This window comes from Pocillopora damicornis, chromosome 12 (assembly GCF_964200805.1).
Source record: "Pocillopora damicornis chromosome 12, jaPocDami1.2, whole genome shotgun sequence".
Classification (NCBI taxonomy): Eukaryota; Metazoa; Cnidaria; class Anthozoa; order Scleractinia; family Pocilloporidae; genus Pocillopora; species Pocillopora damicornis.
Genome location: NC_142681.1, coordinates 8,177,296 through 8,204,781, shown reverse-complemented (window position 1 = coordinate 8,204,781; position 27,486 = coordinate 8,177,296). Strand labels below are relative to the sequence as shown.

Below are 27,486 nucleotides of genomic sequence, written 5' to 3'. Positions count from 1 at the left end.
AATCATGTATGTGCCCTTTGCAGATTTAAGAGATGGATATATTTGTATTATTGATAAACAAATTTGATGAAACGTTTTGCATCCATGACACAAAGGCCTGCCTGAGTGGATCCCTTCAAAAACCATTTTAAATATGCAGGTAGTTTTCATGGATACAACACCAGATATGCTTCCTGACAAAATTTATGAAAACTTTAAGTGTGCAATAACTCTGAAAAACAAGCAGTTGTCTATTTAGAAATTAATCTCTATGACAAAATCCTTCTAAACTCATTATAACTTAAAATCTTCAATTTCTCTAGGCAATACTCTGAACATTTGCCTTAATATCTACCTTATTATTATCATCATTATCATTATCATGATTACTATTTTCTTTAAGTAAAGTTCTTTTCTCCCTCATTTGTTTAATTTAAGTTACTTAAGATGAGTAGCACAGTAACAGCCATTTGCTGTAACATAGTTAAAAAAAAACTTTTTTTATTTTTTCACTTTTTATCACTTTTTGACTTTAATTTTGATCAAAATGTACATTGTAATCAATATCTGTAAATATTTTTATTATTTTGCATTAATAACACTAATTTTGGTATTATCCACAATCCCTTGTGGGCGTGGCACATTTTTGGTTTTTCATAAAATCTTAAGAAAATCAATGGAAAAATGGAAAAAAAGAGGTTTTGTAATTATTAGTTCACATTGAAGCAATTATTTCCTCATTTTCTTTTAAAGGGAGTTTGTAAATAGACTTTCGTCCTCTATTTCTGACTGGTAGGTCACCGCAAATGTGACGGACAGTAGCAGCATGTACAAACGCTTTCCATTTTTCGTCAATTGTGAAGGTCATGTCATGAATGTTCTCCCTTATGTAAAAGTGCCCCTTAAGAACTCTGTCTCCTCTGTAATAATGACACTGATAGTCATCTGTGACATTACTGTCAAGTTCTTCAACTCCATCAGAAGTGACCTGAAGGAGATAGAAGTCGTAGACAGGATCATCTTCAGCAGCTATCGCAACTGTACTTCCCTTGCTGGCCAGGTCAGCTATGTAGGAAGCAGTATCATGGTCTAAAATTGGTGCTTCAGTTGCCTGTCGAGTGGTTGCCACATCACCCTCTCTGGTTAGCTCCACCGGCTTCCATTCATCAAGCCATGCCTTGTTAGTGCAGTTCTCCTCATCATTCACAATGCAACTGATGCAGTAACATGAGCGGTGTCGCACAAACACCTTTCCCTGCTGAGGGGTAGTTTTCACGCAATGCAGTTTTCTGATTCCTTTTAATTCTGTGAATTTGCGTCCAGCTCTATTCCTGACAACAGATCCCTCCCCAGAAGATGGTACAAAATGGAAGATCCTGCGCTTTAGCTGAACTGACTTTGTTCTTGCTGAGAAGCTTGATGGTGCTGGCTGGGAACACTGGTGATGGTAGCTGTTCTTCTGAGGACAGCTTGGCTGACTTTTTGCTTAACGTGAGAACCTGCAGCATCCTGTTCTCCCTTGGCATGTGAGGTCTCGAAGTAGATTCTCTGGATGGGAAAGCCAAAGTCAGCGAGTGAACATGAAAGATCACCAATGCTGGTGTTGGAAAGATCTGCCCCTGCAAACTCTGTATGGACTCCCCTGTTATTGTCTGTGTAAACGAACCATGTGCTTTCAAAGAGAAGCTGCGAAGGAGCGGATTTCGTGGAAGTTTCATGAACACGGCAGCAATGGCGGAAAGTGTTTCCGCGTCGACCAAACGTAAATTTCTAGCGTTAGATCTAACGAAATGGGTTGAAACGTTCTGTAAATTTAGCTTAATACAAGCCCATTCCAGAAGAGGTGAGCTTGTTTACTCAACTTAACAAGAATCGCGTCTGACAACGGATCTACTGGTGGATATGTGATGAAATTAAGCTCAATATGGCCGTTACGAAATGTGTTTCCGCGCGTTTTATTTTTATCTGGAAAACATTCTACTTGACGATTCAACTTCAGCGTTGGTTTGTAAATATTATGATGTATGCCCATTACATTTTTGTTATTAGTTTGTTGCTTACACAGTCGAAATTATCATTATTGCTAGTTTTGCACACTATGGTTGTTTTAATAGTTGCAAGCGTTACATTGTTCAGTGATAAAAACAGACGTTTATAACTTGCGTTAGAATAAACCATTCTTGTTGCAAATCATACTGCCTGTTACTTTTGTCATAAACTACTAACGGCCAAAAAATAGTGGCCCCATGTGCGTTCTATATTGAGATATTTCATTTTTTTTCTTCCGTCTGACACATTTCATGTTACGCGTTACACCCAGAAATTCACGCATTTTCAGGAAATATTTATTTTTTACAATTTTCACTTTGTCGCAAACCTTGTTTTCTTTACACCAAAATGAAGTAGGATAACTAAGCTTATATTGTGGAAAGTGTGAGATTTAGAGGTTAAACCTTCCCGAAGATATTCGTTAGCAAAGGCACTTGAGTCCAAAATGGCGGCGTGACTGTGCTACTCATCTTAAGTGAACTAGAAGCTGACTTGAAAACTTAGCAGCTAAATAGCCTACTGGCTCCTCATTTGTACTATTTTTCAGTGTTCTAAGTAATTTAGTATTTTCAATTTGTAATGTATGACAATGCATAAAGTATTACACATCATGAATTAAAAAAAAAAGCTTACTGAGTCACTGGGAACTGAGACCAACAATTTCAAACCTTAAATTCAACTACCAGTCAGAAAAAGAAAGCAAAAATTTGCTTCATACGCAATTTAGGGAGCTACCTATAAAAGCTAGTAATAACTAAATGATAGAGAATCCTAATGAGGGACTTCAGGTTCCAGAGAACTACTTGGAAGTCTTTACTGAAAGTCTCACCACAAAACCAGAAGTGCCAGCACCCACACAAGCAGAAATAGAAAAGTCTTATTTTACCAAAGCAAATGCAAAGCAAAGCCTGTTTTGCTGAGCATGGTACCTCCGTTTGCTGACCATTACTTGTTGCCCAGTTGCAAAATACCAATTCGCATCTTATCAACACTTTGGAGCTAGACCACCCCTTCTGTGTTGCATTATAAGGGCCTATTTACACGGTACGACTTTGTCGCATGCGACAAGCTTACGACAGGCTTACGACACGAATTGTTTCGTGTAAATCAAACCTACAACTCGCTTACGACTCTTGAGTCATGTCGTAGGCCTGTTGTAAGCTTGTCGCATGCGACAAAGTCGTGCCGTGTAAATAGGCCTTAAGAGTGGGTAGTTTTTTCGAAATGGCGCGGAAAAAGTCTGCAAAGGCTTCTGGGTTCTTCCTTATTGGGATTCAGTCTATATCTTAGTTTTTTGTTGATATATGATAAAGGCAATTGAAACTTACATAGCTGGAAAAAAAATGGCATGATAGGATGCAAAAATGCAGAGCCAAGTAATGGTGGTGAGGGCCTTAAGTAATTATCTTCTATGAACTTTTTTTGGAGTGTAACGAGTAAGAACAATCTTATTTAGAATGTAGAATAAAATGTTTCCTTCTTTATACACAGGAATCATACAGTATTTCTTTCAGCACACTGTTACCATTTGATCCCCAAGTGGTGAAACTATAGACTGTAGGTCTGACAATTCAGCGAGTGTAGGATACGCCTTCCATCGTCCAATGTCTAATTGCACATTTTCAGATTATAGGTCCTTAAATTTAAGGGGTTCATTGAGGTTGTTTAATGAAAGAAGTATGAATACATCTGACTTTCTCGTCCTAAAATTACCTTATCATACTGTATGCTTTGGTCGTAGCCAAACAATTTGTATTAAGTCATTGTCATTAGTTGTTTATTGTTAGATGCATGTCCAGGTATTAAGGACAATAATACATTTTTTTTGGTTATCGCAAGGTATTTTCTCATTTTTGTCGTCTGGTACATGTGATCAGACAAATGAGGCAATCATAAAAATACCTAACTGTCAATAGCCATGCAATCTTGGATATTCTCAAATAGTTTAATTATACCCACTTCTAAATTGCCTCAAACTCTGGCAGACGTAAATGATACATGTGCTCAAGAGATAAACTGGAGCAAATGACCCAATCAACATAATGGAGCCATTTGGCACAAATGATCAAACAGGTAAAAGCGAGTCAAGTGATGTAAATTAGCATCCAGTAGTCCAAATGACCTATTTGAAGTAACAAATGACCTATTTGAAGTAACAAATGACCTATTTGAAGTAACAAATGACCTATTTGAAGTAACAAATGACCTATTTGGCTCAAATATTCCAACCAGCATGAATAGCACAAATAGCCCAGCCGATACAAAGTACCTAAATGGTCTAAATAAACCAATGACCTAACCAACCAAGATAATCCAAATGGCTGAAATGAACGAAGTGGACAGAATGAACCAAGTGACCAAACAGCCATAATTTGCATGAGTTACTGGAATGTGTAACCAACACATACACAGAAGAAAAAACAGTCAATGGTGGAGATTATGGCCAGTTTGAAATATATACTGCCCAAAGTAATGTCTATGGGTTTTAAGATCTTATGTCATACCAAATGTATCCTGTTGAGAACTTTCTAAATTCGTGAAATTACTTGTACAACAAACCTTTCACGTTGTGTATGGTCAAGTATAATTTTCATTACACGCAAGGATAAGGACAAGTATGTCAAGTATATAAAAGCGTTATACATCACGTGTAAAGCGTTATACATCAATATATCGTTCCATATACTTAGTGTATACTGCCTCATTATACCACCTTATATTCGACATGTCATACAATGCAATTTGCCAAATACATGGTCATAAGTAACTTCTTTGGGTATGAAATATATATATGTTATTTGCCGGCTGGGAGGTCCGTATGGTGAAAAACTGTGACCGAGGTCTTGAAAATGCTGCCCGAGGCCGTAGGCCGAGGGCAGCATTTTCAAGATCGAGGTCACAGTTTTTCACCATACGGACCGACCCTTAGCCGGTAAATAACATATTTATTGTTTTTAAACTTGACGAAATTCTTTCCGAAAGAACCCGAATGATTTATGGCCGTAAATACGGCAAGATCTTCCATAAACTGAATTTTTGAGTGGGTAAATGGTAGTTAAAATAGAGGTGATGCAAATTTAAGAGAGATGCCTCAGCGAAACATTTTCATTTCCGTAACGATAAAGGTGATTTAAAAGGCTTCCAAACAAACTTTAAAACATTATTTTTACGAAAAAAATATTTTTCTGTCAACCAAAGTGATTTGATAGAGAGAAAAGAGAGGATTCATAAGTTATTTATCGGCTTGAGGTAGTGACCGACGTGTTTGCTTAAAAATACTGCCCAGCCGGAAAACGAGGTATATTTATGAAAAATGACGACGAAAGTTGGGATGTACTCGGCGACTCACGAAAGCGTTACCGTGGCCCGTGGGCAGAGATAGGAAAATACTGACCGGGTAAAGAACCAATCAGATTGCAAGATTCGTTACCGTGCCCTCTAAAAAAACAATAATATATCTTATTGTTTTTTTAGAGGGCACGGTAACGAATCCTGCAATCTGATTGGTTCTTTACCCGGTCAGAATTTTCCTATCTGCCCACGGGCCACGGTAACGCTTTCGTGAATCGCCGAGTACATCCCGACTTTCGTCGTCATTTTTCATAAATATACCTCGTTTTCCGGCTGGGCAGTATTTTAAAGCAAACAAGTCGGTCACTACCTCAAGCCGATAAATAACTTATGAATCCTCTCTTTTCTCTCTCTCAAATCACTTTGATTGACAGAAAAATATTGGTTTCAGAATTAATTTGTATAAACAATAGTGTCATTACGTTGGTTGACAAGCGGCCTAAAAACTGTCTGCAATCAATTTTAATCGTTCACAAAAAGTACTCAGAAAGTTAAAACGTGAAGTATTTGGTTACAGTTAAACTGAACGATGGAACTTTCATTAATTTAATATCTGAATTTTCTCGAGAAAATTGTTAGTAGAGAAAGAGCGAGCAACGTTTTAATTTAAGTTCTACAACAAATATAGGCTCCCGGTGAGTCTTTCCAATTCCGTTCAATTTGGACATTTGTACCGTAAATTACACAACAGAAACTGAAGGAATTTTTTGAGAAAAGGCCGCATTAAATTCCCTTGTGTCTCGTTGGAGTGTGCCGTTCGAATTTAGTTTTTGTGAAGGAAAGACCAGATTTACACACGCCATCGCAGCAAACAAACGAGCAAACTCTCACAACTTCAAAATAAAAAAAATTGAATTTACTCACAATTACTTTCCTCGCCGTTTACTTAATGAACAGAGGTAAATCTTCGTACATGAATGAATCGTCGATGAGAGTGAATAATACTTTCCGTAAGATCATTGACTGATTTTGAAGAAAACATTGTCGTGACAGTCCTTGCCAAACTAGTTCCGTTGTTTTTCAAATGCTCTTATGCTTTTTTTTTTTCTTACGCGCTCTCTAATTGACAGGTGTCAGATTGTGACAGATACTTGTAAAAATAATGTTTCAAAGTTTGTTTGGAAGCCTTTTAAATCACCTTTATCGTTACGGAAATGAAAATGTTTCGCTGAGGCATCTCTCTTAAATTTGCATCACCTCTATTTTAACTACCATTTACCCACTCAAAAATTGTTCAGTTTATGGAAGATCTTGCCGTATTTACAGCCCTAAATCATTCGGGTTCTTTCGGAAAGAATTTCGTCAAGTTTAAAAACAATAAATATGTTATTTGCCGGCTAAGGGTCGGTCCGTATGGTGAAAAACTGTGACCGAGGTCTTGAAAATGCTGCCCTCGGCCTACGGCCTCGGGCAGTATTTTCAAGACCTCGGTCACAGTTTTTCACCATACGGACCTCCCAGCCGGCAAATAACATATATATATACCAAATATGTCCAGTTCAGAGCTTCTTTCTAGGTATGTTAAATTACTTGTACAATTAACCTTACACTTTGTGTTAGGAAAGTATAATTTTCAGTACACACTTGGATAAGAAGGAGAGGTATACTGAAACGTATCTAATCCTTATACAACAAAATCATTATACACCAGTATATTGTGTCGTCACATATGTATCTAACTTAAATAGAATTTATTATTTGCAAAAGCCAGCTGTGTGAGAGTAAACACAAAATCAAGTACTGGAGAAAGGCGTATGAAGCATCATTGGAAAATATTATCAAGAACCATGCGACGTCGTAGATGGCTGAAGAATACTTCATGGTGAAGCCCGAAGAATTTCAACAACTCGTTCAATATTACAAAGGACAAAATTACGGACAGTGCCTTACTAAATAAAGCAGGTCGTGTTGTTGCCAAAGAGCATATTATTGTAAACGATCCAAAGGTGCCGGATGCTATAGCGAATCAACAGACCAGAGAATTGTTACAAGAACGTAGATAATTGACGAAACAAGGAAGAGATATTCCAAGTGTACCCACGGCCGGTTTGGCAGATATAGAGTCTGAAGAAAGTGCCATGACAGAAGAAAATTGTGGAAAATTTACTCAAACGCAAGGCAAAGAAACAGAAGAAGAAACTGCAAGATGATATTGCGCCCCTCAAGACACCCAAGAAGGAAATTCCCTCTCCTGGGACCCCTAAAATACCAGCGTGCATGAAGAAACGAGTCTCACCCACACCTGGCACCTCATCTACGAAGAAAAGACCCACTCCTTCAAACTTTCGATCTCTAATTAATGGATGATTATCGATAGCAATTAGAAACTTCCTTTAAGAGTATAAAAAAGGGTAAACAACCCACCAAAGTCAAACGCAAGACAGAATTGGATTGGTTAAAAGAAGGCGAAGAGGCCACTTTACGAAAACCCTTGAGAAGACAACTGGACAAAGACTGAGGAGTTCTAAGAAAACAAGAACCAAAAGAAAGGCTCCACCAAAAAAAAGGCAGAGAGGAGGCAAATTTGACATTCAAAAAACTGGATTGGAAAATCAGGAGTGGAATTTCATCCTTATTCTTCATCTAAGAAGAAACGTTATCAATTCTTTGGACCAGGCACATTTTTGAAAAAACGCTTGGATCGAGGGGATCAGGGCATCAATCGTTTGGATCGCATTGCCAGACAGCACGACACTGACTACTCTGAAGCCAAGAGTCTAGAGTATAATTGGAAAGCCGACGATAAAATGATAGCCTCTATTAAAAATCTTCCTGGTAAGAAATCAATGATGGACCACCTGGCGCGTTACATTATACACACTAAGAAATAATTGAAATTGTAATAACAAAACTTGTTTGTTAATTAATAAAAACTGTTATTGATTACAAATAGCGTGTCCATGTGTTTTTTATCTTTCAATAATGTATGACATTGTCTTTTACACCTTTAAACACTTGTTTGGCTGAAGGTCTACCTAAGGCACCGAACGATGGAGATGGACACAATAAGAACATGCTTAAACCTTTGGCAATTTTGTCTGTTGTGGTGAGACCCCACTGTAATATTCTTTTGACAATACTCGCCGCCGCACCTCCTCTTTGCAGCTTCCTTGTCTTTCTCTTTCTCTGGGTTCTTATGGTTTACTAATGAACGTCAATAAACTTACAACCTTTTATATCCGTACGGATACGACATAAAAGTGTCTTTGTCAATCACGCATTTGTCAAACACTAAACCGTACTGTTTGACACGCTCGACAGTCTTAATTTTCTTTGTTTTGGTTTCCTGAACAAAGAAATAAGGGTTGGTCACGAGTATGGTTCTTCACTCTTCATCCAAAGGATCTGTAATTTCCTCCAAGACGTTTTGTTTCATAACTTCGTAATTCAGGTACCAACTTCCACGATAGCTCAGAGTAGATCGATGTACTGATGACTTGCCTTGTTTGGTGAGATATCCGTAATTTTTGGCACTGCCTGATACAAACTCAGTTATGTAATCATCCTCGTTCAATTCACTGGTCATATCACCGAGATAATCGCCTAATGTGATCGTGGTTTGGCCGGGTTTACATGAGAAGATGACAGAATCTGTGTCTTAGTAGAGGACTTGATCTCGTAAGGGATCTAGATAACGGTATAATTTCAAGCGGGCTTGAGTGGTCGTAAAGGCTGCGATGAAAATATTGGTTTACTTACCTTTCGAAGCGTCTTCGTCCACGTAGCTAAACACCACTTCTAAGACATCTTCTGAAAAGATGCGAATCGCATTAATGACCACCAATGAATTATTTAAATATTCAAACAATTCGTGAGGCGCTGTGACTGATTCCACCGCATGTTTATTGAGCCATTCTCCAAATTTACCCCAGAATGAGTTCAACATGAGTTTGGCTAATGAACGTTTGGCTGCATTCTTCACAATTTTTTCAAGAATTTTTTAATTTCCTCAAGAATTTTCCAAAAATCTTCGGTAGTATTCGCGTCATCTTCGATTTTTAAATGTACACGGCACCAAAGATCCGCGTCTCAGATCAGCCTTTAAGGTAAGCACTCAACCCGTGGATTCAGTTCTGTTGTTCTGTTGTGTGTCGTTGGCAGTTACTATTTCAAATAGTTCCAGTAAAGTTTAAACGTCATCGTGTGATATGTTGAGACCATGGCGCGATATCAATTTCACAATAAGCCATACGCAAGGTAGGAAGTAAATCGATAGATTTTATGACATATTTCGTGGCTAATCACACCAAAGCGAACGCTTCCTTTCAATCAACATTACCTTAATCCATCTGTTATAAACTGGCGGCGAAAAAACGATGATCTCTCCCCAAAATCGTGTATTTTCGCGTCAAAACAAGCTGGCACAAGCACAAAGATCCGATTACTGGCAACTCATATATTGCTTAACGATACGGAAAACGTCAAACACTTTAAGCATTTCAAGAATTAATGAAATTTTCCTTTTGCGTTGACCATGAAAAAAGAACGTCGGCCAAATCCTACTGTAGGCCTGCCACAGAGAAGAACTACCACAACCCAATTACCTTGGGTAGTTGGACCCTTCTTGAACTCTTGCCTACACGATTTTACCCTGAGCAACTCGATACCTAGGCAATTCGAAATTGGATCACCCTGATTTAACTCAAAGTTGAAAATGGAAAGGAAATCAGAATCATTCATTTGATCCACCTCTCCGTTTTCTTAATTCGTAGGGTCACTACCACTTGTCAAAAGGTAAACTAGCTTCATTGGTTTTGCTTTTAAAGTCTGAACCTATCGCTACAATTTTAACGCTACTCTTTCAACACTTAGCTCAATCTCTAAACGAGTCTCTAGTTTCAGTAGAATGTAAGGTTTGTGTCTAACGAGCAGTTTTTGTTCCCATCATGCAATGATGCAATCATTCGCAATGCGCTGACTCGTGCGACCTCGGGTGAAAAGGAAATAAGATCTTTTTGAGGCAAAAATCAAACCTAGATATCTGGTAAAAATGTCGGCAAGATTGCTTTCTAGAATTAGATTCAGGATAACCTTTTTAGGTTAATGTTAATGAAACAAGCATAACAGTTAAGAAAATGTATTCTTTAACTTTAAAAAATTGAAAACTTCTAATATAATATAACTTTTAATATAGACAAAGGTAAACGACAGCAGGAAATATTCTCAGTCAGCGTTTTGCATTAGGCGTCTTGCAAACTGAAAATCATGGCAACAATCAACAATCCTCCCGCGCGAACATTTTGATACATTTTATCTCAATAAGTTGAGAAAGATCGGTAAATCTCGATGAATTACAAAATATAACGCTTTTCAACAAAATATCGTAAAACGAAACTACAACGGCAAATAAGATGGACGGCAAATGCCTTGAAGATAAGAACTCAAAGTAAAACCAACCAAACTAACTGGTCATGAAGCGCGGGAAAACGTGAAGGACCAAGTGGTGATTGGTTTAATTTTTGTTCCTGATTGGTAGAAAGAGTGGCGCGAGTTTTCTGGTCGCTGTGATTGGCGTATGAGGTCATTCATAACTTATGTCCTAAATATATTTCCATGTTTTTTGATATCGACAATTTGTTGTGATATCAAAGCTTCAATCCAGTTTAGTCACTTTTTGTCTTTTCATTGCCTGTCCGTCAAATTGTGTAATGAACTTGTAGCCAAAAATTACTTAATTACTCATTAGCTTACTTTTGCCGAGGAATGTTCGTACGCTACGTACGAAGCAGAACTTAGCACTCCTATGATTTTCTCATTTTCATATGTTCGCAAGCAAACTAAGCATCAACGACAAAACAGCTTGATTTCGAGCAGTTGAAGACTTGGTTTTCTTGGGGGAGGACGCGCTCTTTTCATCATTTCCTGGAAAGCTCCCGATCTTTGTCATTTTCCCATCCAGAACCTTTCATTTGCGAAGAAGTCTGTGCTAAATTCTCAGTCAGTGGTCAGCGCATCGTGGTGGCCAAAGTAACCGACAGCCCTCGACCGGTTTACCTGCGGAACGACGCACCCCTTTATATTTCCTGACAAGCTCCCGATCTTTCTCAGTCTCGTTTCTTGGACCTGTCCACCTGCTTTTGCAATCGCTTCGACTAAATGAGAGCCTGAAGCAGTCTATGGGCAAACGTTTATTAAAATCTGTCGATATCCTCCTATCTAGCAGTCTGCGCACTCGGGCAGTTTCTCGCGCTTTCCTAAACCAGTGCAAAGGCGCCTGAAAACGAGGCAGAAGTTACGTATACTTGCTAATCTGTTGATTAGTTAATCATCTCGTCTGTTACGTCATCACGACGCGCGAAAATTGCAACCCATCATTATAACTTTCCGTTGGTTGGAGCTCGGCTCTTTCAACAATCATTCGGAAGAAAATTCAAGAAAGTGATGGAAGCAATCAAAGAGATTAACCCTATCCACGTGAGTAATATTCATTGTTTATTTTTGGGTACTTGAGGTGGTTAAAATGAGCTCCTAGCTATATTTCGTCGGACAAATTCGGAATTTGTCGTGAGCCAAGCCTTTGGGCTCCTGCGTACATTAAGTTAAGTTGTCTTTAAATGAGAAGAAAAAGAAGAATTCATATGTGCTGGAAGAGGAAGCGAAGAGACAAAGCTAAAAATTAAGGGGCGAAGGTCTTAGATAATCAAAATGCGTCTTTTGTACGAATAAAGCAACAACACAACCATGGCAACAACAACAACAATAGTCCTAGAGATCGACGGAATAGCACCGCTTCGGGTGGACTTGTCGGTCGTCCAAAATGGCGCATGGTAAGAACGAATCTGACTAGGTTTCGATCTTTCAGCGTTTTGTGTGGTAAAGAACAATGAGAATTCGGAAAGATTTTGTCGTGGTAAGTGGATCTTTTCACGCGTGAAATGAGAGTAAAATGCGCGCGCTTCATTCATGAGCAAAGTTGTCAAAAATTTGACTGTAGAATTGGAAAGGATATCAGGTAAGTGCAGACAAGAGATAGGCACAAAACGAAATATTTTCAAGACAACAGAGTACTATAGAAAACATTGCATGATGGAATTTCTGAACAAGGTTTTTTCCTATTCGTGTAATAGTACGGTATTTTTGCGCGCTCACTGGTTGGAGAAAGACTTATTTACTAGTGAGGTTTCGTTCATACTGAATTGCTAATTTTTGAGGAAGAAATTGAGATGAAAATGAGTGCTTAGAAGCCCTCAAGTATCTATTGATTTCGTCACAAACACGAAAACGAGGTGTAGTCCAAATAACAGACCGCTGGTCATAAAAACTCTCTTAAAAAAGCTGTAAGTCACGTGCGAATCTATTGAACTTTTGTTTGACAAATACAACTCTTAAAATCCCGGAATTCATAAACTGCAAAATACGTGAAAGATAATATACAAATTTATCGATCGAGACTCCAGTCTATTCCCCAGTTTTGTGCGTTTCCAGTCATCGTTACAAGTGACTCCGCTTATGTTGGTCATGCAATCCGAGTTGTCACGTAATCTTTTACACGGGTAATTACATTACGAGCTAAAAGAACATCTTTATATAAGGCTATGCATAGGAAATCAATTTCATGAACGAATTTATCTCTTTATGAGATTAAACACGCAGTTTACCTCTTACATGAAGATCGGTCAAGTGAATAAGTCTTAACTCAGAGACGTATGTCTGTTTATTTGGCCTCCTTGTTTTCGTGTTTCACTTTCTCAGCTGCACTTTGTGAGATTCAGGAGAAACGAAAGCTTCTAAACCTACTAACTAATGGGGTCACCTGTCAGTTTCGAACACTTTCTTTGCATCAATAAATATACCAGTCACGATCACCACCCTTTGCTTGAAAGGAAGCTTCTCTGCGAAAGTGTCAGGGCACCCTGGTTACGAGTCAAAACACTGTCTTTACAGGGGAGGGGCAGGGAATAAATTTTAAGGTTAACACAGCGAAGTTTTCTAACGAATCACAATCGATCGTCTGGTAGACGTTACAAAAGGAGGGTGTTAGAGAGTATTGGACAGAGTATTTCAGTCCAAAAACGTGGAGGAGAACTCTAAGTGATCGATAGAGAGGAAAGCAATCTTCAGCTGCATGTTCATTTCCTTCATACGTCCACTTAAGTATGGCGGCCGTTTCTTTGTCGAATTGCTTGACACTCAATTTGTACGGTGAGGGTCTCATTGTCATAGAAATGCAGTAACCTACCTTTTTTTAAGAAAGAGCGCAGTTGGATTATTTTACATTTTGCAAAGGCGCACTTTTAAGCATATTTTAAACATTCCCCAATTGGGCGAAATTGTTCACATAATCTGGATGTTAGAGCGGTGGAGGAAAAATGATGATGATGGTGATGACTTGGATCACATATCAAATGATGTCTAGCAGAGGAGGAGGAATACCACCCCACCCCCTTTCCCCACTAATAAAGGGGCACCTAAAATATCCCAAGTCATGCTATATATTAAAAGTGTTACTTCAAATCAATTAAAACAACCCAAACTAATGATACATACAACTAACCTTGTCTAAAGTGCACTAGATTCTCCTTAGTTTGAAACCCTGCTTATCAAATCTCTTTGAGTCTACTATGCATGAACCTATGAGGATTTACCAGCTTTTGGTTTGCTAGTCTATATATTGTAACAGAACTCTGAAGAATTAAGATTTAGTGTGTAATCATACATGAACTACTTGAACCTCTAAAGGAATCAAGACTAGGGTAATAGTTTCTACTTTACTTTTCTTAGGTGACTTTATTATTATTTATTACTCTCAGAATGCTGCTCCCAGTTCTAGGGAGTCAATGAAAATTGATTAACAGCAGGTTGACTGTTACATTGGGAGCATAATAGAAGCAGCCACATCAAGCTTGCGGGACATTGTTGTAAGGGTATCAAGCAGCACTGAACAGTCAGAGAAAGATTTTGGTAATAGTAGTGCATCATCACTAAATGTCTGTGGAATCTTGACATCATCCTATAATGAAGTGACTCCAAGTGAGAGTCTTACTGCAGTCTGTGAGCCTGAGGGAGGAACTCCAGTTCCAGCTCAGAAATATGAGGCACTTGATGCCCCCAGTCAAGAAGGTAATTACTGCTGTTTCATGAGTATGTTCTATTGCAAGTAGTTCAGCCAAGGGCTGCCGTTAGCCTTTTGTATCTCAGGTAGAATATTCTCTAAATCTGTACTTACTTAGGATAGTTTAGCCAAGTTCAGTTCATAGTTCAGTTCAGCCAAGGGCTGCGGTTAGCCTTTTGTATACTCCAATTGAAATATTCTCTCAATTTGTATTTATTTAGGATAGTTAACTTTTGTAAAATTTGCCGGTGTTTTAACCCTTTAACTTAAATATCTGAATGTTAATTCTCCCCACTAGCTTCTACTCATTTCCTTGTAAATTAGTTATGAGTATTTGGTGTTAGATCAAGGTAAAAAGTTCTACCAGATAAGTTTCAGTATTCTCACTACCTGTGTAATATTCACACTAATGTGTGAATATTACAGGGAGAAGTAACATGTTAAATAGGGTTAAGCTGAAGAAAGGGTAATTTGCTAAATTATTATGCATCTGTAGACGCAGTGCATGAGTGAAAATTAGTTGATGTTCTATCATGGGGAATAATCAAAAAATTTTATGTGAATATTTTCATATCTACAGAACATAAAAATAAACATTCAAATTATCAACCATTTGACCTCTTTATAGTGCCTGTTCAGGAGAGCTCTGACCCCCCTATTGATCAACCTCCCCAGTTCCCATCATCACCTGAGCCCAGTGGAAAGAAGATCGTAAGTAGACAGTTCAATGGAACTTGCATTTGGTATAAAAGAACCTTTGATTCATCTAATGTTTATATATTCACTCAATTATTACATGGCTTTAATTTTTACCTTCATTTGCCAAAGGATGATGTAAGAGTGTCCTTCTGCTAGTGGTGGCTGTTGATTTTCCTTAGGATAACCTAAATTATCGGTGGGCGCATCAACAGTCACCCAAGGCTTATGAGAAGGGAAATGTAAAATATAGAATGAATAATGTGGACAGTTAACCTTTTTAGCAATCAAGACAGTGGTTAAGAAGTTCAATCAACATGGGCCGATCATTGATTAATGATGGAATGATTTTATTCTTGAATAGAAATCCTGCTGGTTCAAATGGCGATGAAAGTCTTCAGTAGTTACACCAACAACAGAGGACACTGAGAAAGGTAAATTGTAATGTAACAATCTTTGTGGTGAAAAATTTAAGGCAATAACATTCTATCATGCTCAGGGTTTTTAGTGACAGTAAGCTCTTGTATCTGATGAGTATTTTGCTATGAATGATAGATAATATACCTAAAGGTAAAAGGTTTTTTTTTATATTAACCATTTTGTATTGCATGAGATTTCAACTGCAAGGTCTGTGAAAAGTTGTGTGATTGTCTGGGTTGAGATTATTAAATGTATAGTTAGTGTAAAGATTTCTTCTAATTAATGAACTACAGTTGAATTAAAAAGGAAATCTGTCTGTTAAACAAAAATTTTTCAAACCATGTAGACTCGCAGGTTGGAGTACCTTGCATTGCTTTTGAACAATCCCATCTTACCTTGGACAAAAATGAGGTCAGTTCTTTCTTCGCAAAAAATGGTAAGTGATTGAAATCACAAGGGCTTGAGTTTTTAATTCATGTAGTTTAAGAAAATAATTCAATAATGGTATGATCAGGGTTTTTCTGACAGTAAGCTCTTGTATCTGATGAGTATTTTCCTATGAATGATAAATAAATACCTAAAGGTGAAAGGTTTTTTTTTATATTAACCATTTTGTATTGCATGAGATTTCAACTGCAAAGTCCATGAAAAGTAGTGTGATTGTCTGGGTTGAGATAATTAATGTATAATTTGTTTAGGGATTTCTTCTAATTAATGAACTACAGTTGAATTGTAAAAAGGAAATCTGACTGTTAAACAAAAATTTTTCAAACCATGCAGATATACTGGTTCAAGTACTTCGGATTGCTTTTGAACAATCTCATCTTATGAAAAAAGAACCCACATCATATTCATATATGATGTCAGCCCTTTCTTCAAAAAAAGTGGGAAGTGATTGAAATCACAAGGGCTTGAGTTTTTAATTCACGTAGTTTAAGAAAATAAGTCAATTGTGGTATGATAATCTTTTCTGAAAGGAAACATCATTACCTGATTCATCCCAGATCACTGGGATGAATCAGGTAATGATGTTTTCCTTTTGAACACTGGGAAGGTACCTTTGGTATCAAAACTGTTCTGAAGGTCAAAATCAAAGACACTTACTGAGAATCTCTGCTCATAAGTGAGAGTATTTCTGTAATTCTGTGTTAATTAATAAACTATGTTAATGACTATATTATCTAAAAGAAAACTTTTTAAGGTGGTAATATAATTAGATGCATACTCTGCTCAAGATATTTGGAATCCAGTTGAAAGTGCAGTGCAGGTACTTGCATGATTGTTATATACCATTTGATTATTCCCTGTCTTGCAAAATGCAGTGAAATTGAGGTAACTTTTTTGTTTTCTGCAATCCAAGATTTTACATCATGTATTTTCAATCACTATAACTATAATGTGGGTTAATCATCTTTGTTTGATCTCTGAATTCAGAAATATAGAAAAGTACATCTAGAAAAATCTTGTCATTGACAGATTCACTGTTGTTATCCATGGAGAGGATGATGGTGCGAAGCTCTGTTTGATTCATTAGGCGAAAATATTCTATAAACTATTGAAAAATAGGTAAGAGAAGTTTAAACTGATGAAAACATATACTTACTTCAAATATTAGCAACCAAATCAAGAAAGTCAGAAGTCAGATGATAAATTTGGTGAATTATACTTATAATTATCATCTTTTCATTTCATGTATGCTGCCCATGGAAGATTAGTTGTCAAGCTGTTACACAGTGATTGATGTAAGAATCTCTAGTTGACAAATTGTTTGGCCAACAGTAACAAGATCATGTCAGTTTTACCCAATTTATTCCAGCTTTGTCTCTGTTGTGATCATTAGGAAGCACTGAAAGCAAGAGCACTGAAGATACATTGTAGGGGATTTTTTAGGATTTTCAAATTGTAGGGGCTTTTATTAGGATTTTCAAATTTACTAGTATCTTCAAGAAAATAAGTTAGGACTAAGTTTTAGTCTTTTTATCATGGAGGAATGCATAATGTAACTGCCATCAAGATCAATAATTATTGTGTCTCCTAGTGGTTTCATCACAAACTGGCTGCAAAGTACATTGCATGCTTTTTTTTTGCAGAGACCCTTTGAGGATCTTGTTAAGAAGAGTAGCTTAACAACAGGTCTCTCTTTCTGTAGTATTCATCATTTTATTTAGTACAGAATGTGACAGCAACCAATCACTGTGCATCATGCAAAAAATATCTGCCCAACTTCTTATAATGATATATAGCTAATCATTATAACAAGTTGGGCATATATTTTTTTCATTCTTGTAAACTGAATGTTTAACAGTCTGCTTTGGTGATAATCACTTCTTTCTATAGAAAGAAGTGATTATCATCAAAGCAGACTGTTAAACATGCATACTGCTAGAGTTATGGATAAGAACTTTCAGAAGAAGTTGGGTATATATTATCTCTCAATTTTTGTAAACGTAACATAATCATGAAGGGTCCAATTAAAATGCAAGATAATTACTTCAAATGTTCCCAGAATTCTTTCAAAGATGTATATTCCCTGACCTTGAGGAAATTTTTATATCCCTGAGTTTTCCCTAAACTTGCAGCAACCATGAATAATGCTGTGAAAAAGAGATATAGCTAAAAGCGTGCACGAAGCATGTTACTTGATGCAAATTATGACTTTGACAGCGACGATTTGAGGAACTTTTAGAGTCAATGTTGTTCATAATTGTGTGATTTTTCCACAAATTATATCTCAAATTGTTCCATATCATTTCATACTTTAAAAACCCTTGCCTCCAGCTACCGTAAAATGTACCGTGAACTGATGAAATAATGCACATGATTAGTGTCCATCATACCTCTTAACCTTCTACACCTTAATATCAGTAAAGGTATTCTCCATACTGTTCCCCATACATCCCTTAAGGTACTGACAAGAAGAATTTGTGTAACAATCAACAGCTTCTTTTGATGCTGATAATTTTCCTTACTCTCATGACCTTACCATGATGCGCACATTCAATGACGATAATTTGCATAAATTCAACGAGAACCTTTCAAACGCAAAATGGTCCTTATTTCGCTACATGGAAGATCCCAATGAAGCCTATAATGATTTTATTGAAGGATACTCCAGAATCTATAACACCTGTTTACCTTTAAAGGTTCTCAAAAGTAAGCAGGTAAACAAGTTCTTTTCTCCGTGGCTTAGCCGTGGACTTCTGAAATCCGTTAACAAGAAGAACAGACTCTACAAAAAGTTCGTCACATCATCTTCCACATCTTCTGCGATGAAGTATAAAGCCTACAAAAACAAACTCACCCATCTTATTCGCATTGCCAAACGTAAATACTACGACTCCAAATTTGAGAATGCCAGAAATGACCTCAAAACAACTTGGAAATTGTTAAATGAATTTATCAACAAGCGTAAAAAAAAGTTGTCTCTTCCCACATCATTTAAATCTGAAGGCACAACATTAACGGATCCAATAGAGATCGCTGACAGATTCTGTAAATACTTTACAAACATTGGTCCCAACCTAGCTAAATCTATACCCAAGGTGAATCCTTCTTTTCGTTCTTATCTCGGTGATAATATCCGTTCCTCCATAAACTTAAAGCCCACCACAACAAGTGAACTGGAAAGCATTTGTGACATGTTCGCTTCAAAGAAGGCTCCTGGCTATGACAGTATCCCAATGCATGTCATTAAATATTGATTTCACCTTATTTCTGCTCCATTGGCAGATATTATCAATCTATCTCTGCTAAAAGGCTTTTTCCCGGACAAACATAAAATCGCTAAAATTATTCCCATCTTCGAAGCAGAGGATCCTAAGTTTTTTGTAAACTACAGACCTATTTCTTTGTTGTCTAATTTTTTCAAATTTTTCGAAAAAGTCATGTACAATCGCTTGGTAGAATTTGCCGAAAAACACGATATACTTTACCGCTGTCAGTTTGTATTTCGGAAAAATCACTCGACATCGCACGCACTAATTCATTTGGTAAATAAAATAGCTTCTGCAATCGACCAACACGAAACAACGGTGGGTGTTTTCCTAGATCTTTCCAAAGCATTTGACACTCTCGACCATCATATCTTGTTTGCGAAATTGGAGCACTATGGTATCCGTGACGTGGCTCTGCAGTGGTTCAAAAGCTACTTTTCTTGCCGCCAGCAATTTGCCCAATTCAATCAAGCTTGCTCTCCTATGCAAACCATCAAGTGTGGTGTCCCTCAAGGTTCGATTTTAGGCCCTCTATTGTTCATTCTATACATAAATGACCTCCCTAATGCCTCTGAATTAACAGACCCTCTGCTTTTCGCTGATGACACCAGCATCTTTTATTCTCACTCAAACCCAAATTGCTTAGAATCCGTACTTAATGATGAACTCCAAAATATTGATGTCTGGCTAAAATGCAATAACTCTTAGTTAATATAAGGAAAACTAACGACGTAATTTTTAAACCCAGACAAAAGAAATTTAACTCCAGCATTTCTCTCTCCTTTGGAGGTAAACCCCTACAACAATCTAACGTAACTAAATTCCTTGGGGTCTATATTGATGATCATCTCACTTGGAAACACCATATCAGCTATGTATGTAAACAAATCGCTAAATCAATAAGTATATCCCAATGCATGTCTCGCTTTTTCTTATCCTCTACAACCAAGCTCACTTTGTAATACATCTTAATTTATCCTTATATCATCTATTGTAACTGTGCCTGGTCGTCCACATACGTATCTAACTTAAATAGAATTTACTACTTGCAAAAGCGAGCTGTGCGGGCTATCACCAACTCAGACTATCGAGCCCATTCCGCTCCTTTATTCTCCAAACTAGGAATTTTAGATATTTTCCAAGTCAATACGTTTGAAATCGCCAAATTCATGTTTTATTATAGAAATAACTTATTGCCTCCATTGCTTCTCAATCTTTTCGTAACGAATAGCCAAATTCACAACTATGGTACCAGAACAGCCAGTAATTATCGAACGCATTTGTGCCGTACAAATCTCAAGCAATTTACAATTCTTTACCAGGGTCCTAAAATTTGGAACTCTCGTCCTGTTTCAGTCACTCGTTCGTCAAACCTTAGTTTTAAGACGAAAATGCAAGAGTTTTTACTTAAATAATCCTTGAATTGGCCTAGCCGCACATTTGCAGCACTTTTTCTTTACTTTATTTATTAATGTAAGTGAGGTGGCTCTCCCATAAGCCCGGTGGCTTCCTGGGTCTCCTCGCCTTCTAGCTATAACCGCTGTAAATAAATTTTTTTTTGTATTATGTAAATAAGGCAAATAAAAATATGATGATGATGATGATGATGATATTGCATGATTCAGGGGTGATATTGTAAAGAGAAATTAGATGCTAGTCACTCTTAGGAGTTAAAGAGTTAAACAAGCACACTGAACTATCTTTTTAATTGTATTTTTCAAAAAAGACAATGCGAGAGAACATTTAAGGAAAGTTTAAAAAAATCGTTTGATAACTTTTTTTTTCTGAGGAATCACTTTAAGACAAAGTCTTATGTTAACATTATCCTTTTTTTCTAAACTAGTTACTATCAATGGTGACTGGAGTTTGTCCTCCCTGCTGGCATTGCATCTGAACAAACAAAAAGCTGTGGTACGTAAGCTGGACATAAAATTTTTTGAACTAAGTTGTTCGGAACATAATCAGAAGGTTTTTTCATTGCTACATTGCAATCCGCAAGTGTCGATTAGGGAAACTGATTTTAACTTTAATTTTATCAAAAACAAGCTGTCCATTCATATAGCTCAAGACGTTCCAATGATCTTTGTTTACCCCTTCCTCGAACTACCTGGGGTAAACAAACATTTACCAATCAAGCTTCGAAAGACTGGAACAGTCTTCCAACTGATCTGAAAGAAACACATCTCTTATCTATTTTTAAATCCAAGCTGAAAACTTTTTTAAAAGATTTTGATAAATTTTAAACTTTGATATTTTAATTAGTTATCAATTATAAGATTTTGACTCTTTAAATTTATTTATAAACATTTCATTTTATTTTATTTATTTATTTATTATTATTATCTTTATTATTATCATTATTATTTTATCAACTAAGGTAATTAATTGAATCAATTAGTTAATGAGGGCCCCACTTAAAACTGCTGTGGTGAGTTGGGCTCCCTTGTTAAATATTATTATTATTATTATTATTGTTATTATTATCATCATCATTATTATAGTACCATGCTGGATACATGGAATCAGAGACCTGGTGTAGACATTGTGCAACAAAAAGTTCTTCAGCATAACCCTTACAACTACATCTCCCCTTAGCACATACAGAGTATGTCCATGTTAAAAGAATTCTGTTACAGTGAAGAGTTGTTGCTACCTCTAGCTAAAATTCCATCATACAAAGGCTGCTTATCCAATCTAAGTAAGACTTCCTCAAAGAGGGAAATAATAGATTCAAGCACATTTTTAACAGTCCCATCTATTTTAATTACAGGTCTTGAGTTCTTTCAACTATAAATACAGCTTTCACACTTTCCAAGAAAGCTTAAGTTCCCTGTCAAAGACTTCTAAAGTAGCTATGTATTCTGATAATTGCATGAAAACACCCACAGTACCATCCCGGGAAAATTTGTCTCGCTGGTCAGTGTAATTTTTTTAGTAATAGATTTTATCAAATGATTTTTATGCACCTCATGTGCCACCTTCTTTTGTCCTTGACACATTTTAACACCATCTGTGATCTATTACTGAACAGATAAACAGAAGAAGAACTCTGACTTACTACCCCTAGCGCAAAGTCCATGACACAAAGGCTGAATTTGACTTATGAACTTATACCAAGGCCTGTATTGCAAAGCCCAAATGAATGTTTGCTTCCACTAGGAAAACAACCCAAACATTGTCAAGGGGCTAGCTTTTGACTTAAGCTCTGAACTTATCATCAATAGAAAATTATTTGAAAAATCATTGTGATAATCATAATTTGGTAGAACACAAACAAACAGAATTTGACTTTTAAGGTCCTGAATACACAAAATTTCTATCACAAAATGTCGGTTCTCAACATTCACAAAGTATTTTTCATTGCGATTGACGAAGGGCTAACGCTCGAAACGTCAGCTTTTTTACCCTTTACAGTGGCTAATTTACGTTTTCAACTCAGTTGTTAACACTAAATTACCTGCATTTAGGACAGTTTTCCCGGCGGGAAAAAAAAACTCAAAGAAGCTTCTTGTATCTGTTTCTATATGTTACCTGAGGCATTTAGACGGTATTCCCAAAAAGTGACCTTTTAGCCATCAGTTCGTCAGTTACCCTTTAATGGCCACACTTTGTATCATGTAACCAATCACATATAAAGTGCACAAATTGATATTGAATCTCTTCTCTTGAATCAGTGCTTAATTTGGTGGGCAGATAAGTTATTACAATGAAAAATGGAAAATAAATTCATTTTGTATTCAGTCAGGTAACAACAGAAAAAATTATGGTATATGTTCTAAATTACCGTAATTTCCGGTCGTTAACCCGCGGGTAATCTGTTGATTTTGCATTAAACGCGCGCCACTGCGGGTAATAGGGAGGTGCGGGTTATGTGACAATTTTAAAATCTAGTGGTAGTTGAATTGAAAAAAATTATCACCAACATGCGTTTCCACCTCTCAAATGAATTTTATTGTATTAAGAGTGCCGCAAAGCGGCACGAAAACATGATGCCGACTCGAGTTTATTTCACGCATAATTAGTTGCGCGACGAACAAATTGCTATCGGCACGCGTGAAAACAAAACCTTGATGGTGACAAAAATAATCCAAAGATATCCGGCGCATCAGTAACAAATTTCCATTTAACACTAGCTTGAGCTAAAGAGAATTTTCCCGTTTTAAGGGACTTGTTAAGCCCAATAGAACCGGAGATATCGATTTTTTTCAGAAATCGCCGACAGTACTTTATAAGTCAAGTTCTAATACTCACCCAGCTTTTTTTCAACAAATCAATATGTCGCGGAACGATCGCTCGCACAAAATGTGACCACAAATTCGCATTCTGTCAATTATGAAACGTTGAGATTTGGGCATGGTCCGCTAGTGTTTTTACTGTATAATCTTATCAATAAAGTACATGCTAATATTGACACAGAATTGTGCACGCGTCTGAATTTCTTTGACCTTTAAACTCGACAAAGACGCTTTCAAGTTTTCGAAAGTTGGATCAGACAACTTTTAAAAGACTGAAGTGTATCACCTTAATGTCACGTTTTCGCCACCAAAAAGTTGAATAACATAACGTGCGGGTTATCCACCAGTGCGGGTAATCTGTTGACTTTTTCTTTCGCCGTATGCAATAATCGGCCGGTGCGGGTAATCGGCCGTGCGGGTAAACGACCGGAAATTACGGTAATTCGTCCATTTTTAGAATCACAGTAAAAATCACGAGGCTACTTAAATGATATATTGTCATCAAAATGCCCTCCATGCAAACTAAAGTCTGGTGATACCTTCTTCACCCTGTGAGTAAACAACAGCAGCGCTAATTCCGGCCAGGAAACCGTATGACCCTGGTGGAGTCTCAGTGTAGAATCCTCCACCATCCCCTCCATAAGGACCATAACATTTAGGATCACCATTTTCATCTTTCTTGTTGGTGTAAAAGGAGAGGCGGTCAATCATCCATCCAGAATTAACATCAACTTTGACGATCCTTTGATTTTTTTCCAAGTGAAATTCATGGTGTTCGGACAGATCAGAGTCACTTCCCATCATAATCTCTCGGTCACCATCATGATTAAAAAAAATCTTCAGCCCTCCCAGGACAGGCGTCCCATACCAGCGTCGAATCCAAAGTTTCATTCCCTTTATGAAGACGTCACTGCCAAGATCTTCAGCAGCCTCTTTGTTGTTGTGATGTGATGTTTCAGGATGTACGTAGCCACCAGTGGCAAAGGAACACCCCCAACTGACGGTAGGTTTGGCAAACGCCCGAGTGGTCGCCCATATTTCATCAGCTGAATCTTTCTCGGGGGAATCAGTTTTTAGCTTCCGAGCCTTTGAAATGCTTCCTCTGCTGGAGTCTGCAATAAGTTTATGTTCTGAGATTTCTTCCAGATAAGACTCTGATAAAGTTGGGAGTCGTACCAAGGATAACAATTCTGGAAAATGTCTTTTTCGGTTGTCGATATCATGCTCAACATACTTGAAAACAGCTTCCAACACGACCTTTTCCCTTTCCTCTTTGGACGGAATCAGGCTCTCGATAACCACGCAAATACCTTCATCAGCAAGAATCTCTTTCAGGAAACCAATTGGAAGCGACAAAAACTCTTCCATCCGAGTGACTTTGGTAAAATGCAGCAAAAGGTGCTTTTTAGCCTCCTTCATCAGCTGTTCCAGCGCAAACAAATCAGCAAGCTGCCAGATGCTAGGACAAGTTTTATCATTAATTGCACCTTTCAGAAAATCTCCGCACGATTCCTTGACAAACTCCACCTGCAAATAATTGGATACCTCGAGCAAAGTTTGCACATTGTCTTTGCTGATGTCAATTTTGCCCGAATATGCGAATTCGATCAAATCGCTGACAGCATTCTCGTCAAAGCCAAGAACTTCTATCTCTTTTTTCTCTCCATCGGCCCAGTTTTTCCCGAACAAGGCTTCAAAGTAAGGACTAAAAGAGGCCAGAACAACACGATGAACTGAAAGCCGTCGGTCTTCACTAATCTTTAAAGTGACATCAGAATATCTGCCATCTTTGTACATGGTCAAAAGCCCCTTCAGAAGATTACAGCCATGGCTTGGATCGTTTGCATGTAAGGTTTCCAACTCCGTCGAAAAATACCTTTCCAGAGAAGGTAAACCTCTTTTCATTGCGGCCATTTTGAAGATTTTCCGAAAAGAGAAAAGTTTAAATGTTCGGTTTCGCTAACGTGGTCTGCAAAGTCTTTAGATTTTAGTTGACAGCGGAAGTCGGGGTGACTAGTTACCAGATGTCACACTTAGGTGGAGTACATGGTCAAAAGTCCCTTCAGCAGTTTGGAACCATGGCTTGAATCATTTGCATTAAATTTCCCACATTAATATTCGTCGAAAGAGAGCTGACAAAAGAAGAAGTTCACAATCTCTTGGCAGTGGCCATGTAGACGATTTTTATGCCAAGGGAAATCCTGATCTTTTGGTTTAATCACGTTGCTTGCAACCAATCAAAAGCAATATATTTTACCTTCATTTTCGAAGCTGAGTATAGCTTTGTTTCTTTATTAATAAATCTGGAGAGGACCAAAATACCTCAGTTCGATTGATGGTCGTGGTAATTGGCACTATCAGTCCAGGGCCGGAATGAATCTGCTACAATCAAAACTAGAAAATTTTATATAGCTACCAGAGCTGATGTAGCTATGAGAACTGAATGTCATTATTTTTGTCTAGTTGCTTTGTAAAAATCATTACGCTATTCAGAACCGTCAAGTTTTTGTTTCGACGCGTGATTCCCGATTCAAACTTTAACGTAGCCAAGCACTGAGAGGACAAGCTCGAAAACCCGTCTTACTTACAGTTACTTACTTGCATACTGGGTGAAAATGTTTACATGTGCACAAACTGATCTGATTACTGAGAGAAATTTCTCTATTCGTGTGGAACATCAAGTAAAGCTTAGTTTGACAATATGTGCCGAAACTGAAAAATTCTGAAAATGAATTTGTTTTCCGTGTTTAATGCGCTAATTCCATATCAAGTTTCGATAACACTTTTTTTTTTTAAATTGCTGACTTATAACGTCTAAAACTGACAGTCGTGTGATGTCTCGAGCCATTTGCTGCTATATGTTTTAATTTATTTCTCCACATCTTTAAGTCAACGTGTATTCATAGTAATACTGAGAAAAGGAAAAAAGAAAACAGCAAAGCCAAATGAGTAACTAGTTGAGCCGAGCCATAATGAAAAGACAACAATTCATCACATGTATCTCTTGGTAATCCAGCGTTCATGAGAATATTCTTAATGCCAGAAGAGAACAAGTTATTTGTGTTCCCAGAAAGACTACTTGGGTTGTCGTGCTGTTCGTGAACTTTCTTTCCTCCAACTTTGAACATTGACAATGATTCCCTGTGTAGCTCCATCCTAACTATCATGACCTCAAGCTTATAACTTGTGTTGAATTTTATCAATTTTTTTGAGTACACCTTCGCCACTGACTTCCGCTCCTGATTTTATTGCAAAGAGTAGCGTTTGTCTGAGAAAAACAAGCACCTCTCTCTACTTTTTGGGTCACAATCCGACAGCTAAATGATTAAAAGAATCGTAAAGGAAAAAGGAAAAATACCAAATAAGACAAAATTCATAAAGGAGACCTTTCTTTAAAAATATAATCCCCTCCTAGCAAGTTAGCTTTGAATGGCCGAGGACGATTTGTACGCTTACTAAAGCCATCCTTGTCAGTTAACGCGTGTTCAATCTCTTGGAAACTGCGCATGACCAGTGAGATAACCGGCTTAACTAACTACCGGCGTAATGAACACGAAATGGAAGCAGAATATGCAAACACACCTATGTAAACATTGGACCACCCGGCCGGCAAGTGATGAACAACTACGTCACTCGCCGCTGAACAACGACGTCATCACTGATCTACAGGGACACTACCCACCCAGGAATTCGAAATAAGTCAAACTCACACTTTTATACATTTTCATCACCTTTCTGATTGATATTGTATTGATATTGCTTGGAGAAACTCGGTCTTGGTCACTCGTGGGAGTAAAAGGGTTAATGAATGATTCAGCAGTTTTACTGTTAGTAGGGGCAAATTAGATACAAGTCACTCTTAGGAAAGAGTCAAAGTGCTTCTCAGAAAATCTAACCATGCTGATTATAGCCAATCCAAGATGTCACCAATTCATACGTCAATACTTTCACCGACTAGTGCAACTGTCTGGCTTCGTTAACCGGCGAAAAC

At 37.4% G+C, this 27,486-nt stretch overlaps 2 protein-coding genes across 2 annotated transcripts; one reads left to right on the top strand and one right to left on the bottom strand.

The window, feature by feature from the left end:
• Nucleotides 1-14,346: 14,346 nt before the first annotated feature.
• Nucleotides 14,347-18,044, top strand: LOC113676913 (uncharacterized; the record flags this gene model as incomplete). The annotated part of the gene is made up of 5 exons (XM_089189955.1): nucleotides 14,347-14,439; nucleotides 15,060-15,142; nucleotides 15,492-15,561; nucleotides 15,894-16,502; nucleotides 16,570-18,044. Coding segments are annotated over 3 exons (216 nt in total), but the record flags the coding sequence as incomplete, so codon positions are not given.
• A 5,146-nt stretch (nucleotides 18,045-23,190) lies between these two features.
• LOC149036330 (kelch-like protein 2) lies at nucleotides 23,191-25,686 on the bottom strand. The gene has a single exon (XM_089189807.1). The coding sequence runs from the start codon at nucleotides 25,407-25,409 to the stop codon at nucleotides 24,018-24,020; it is 1,392 nt and encodes a 463-aa protein (XP_089045933.1). The 5' UTR covers nucleotides 25,410-25,686; the 3' UTR covers nucleotides 23,191-24,017.
• Between the last annotated feature and the right edge of the window lie 1,800 nt (nucleotides 25,687-27,486).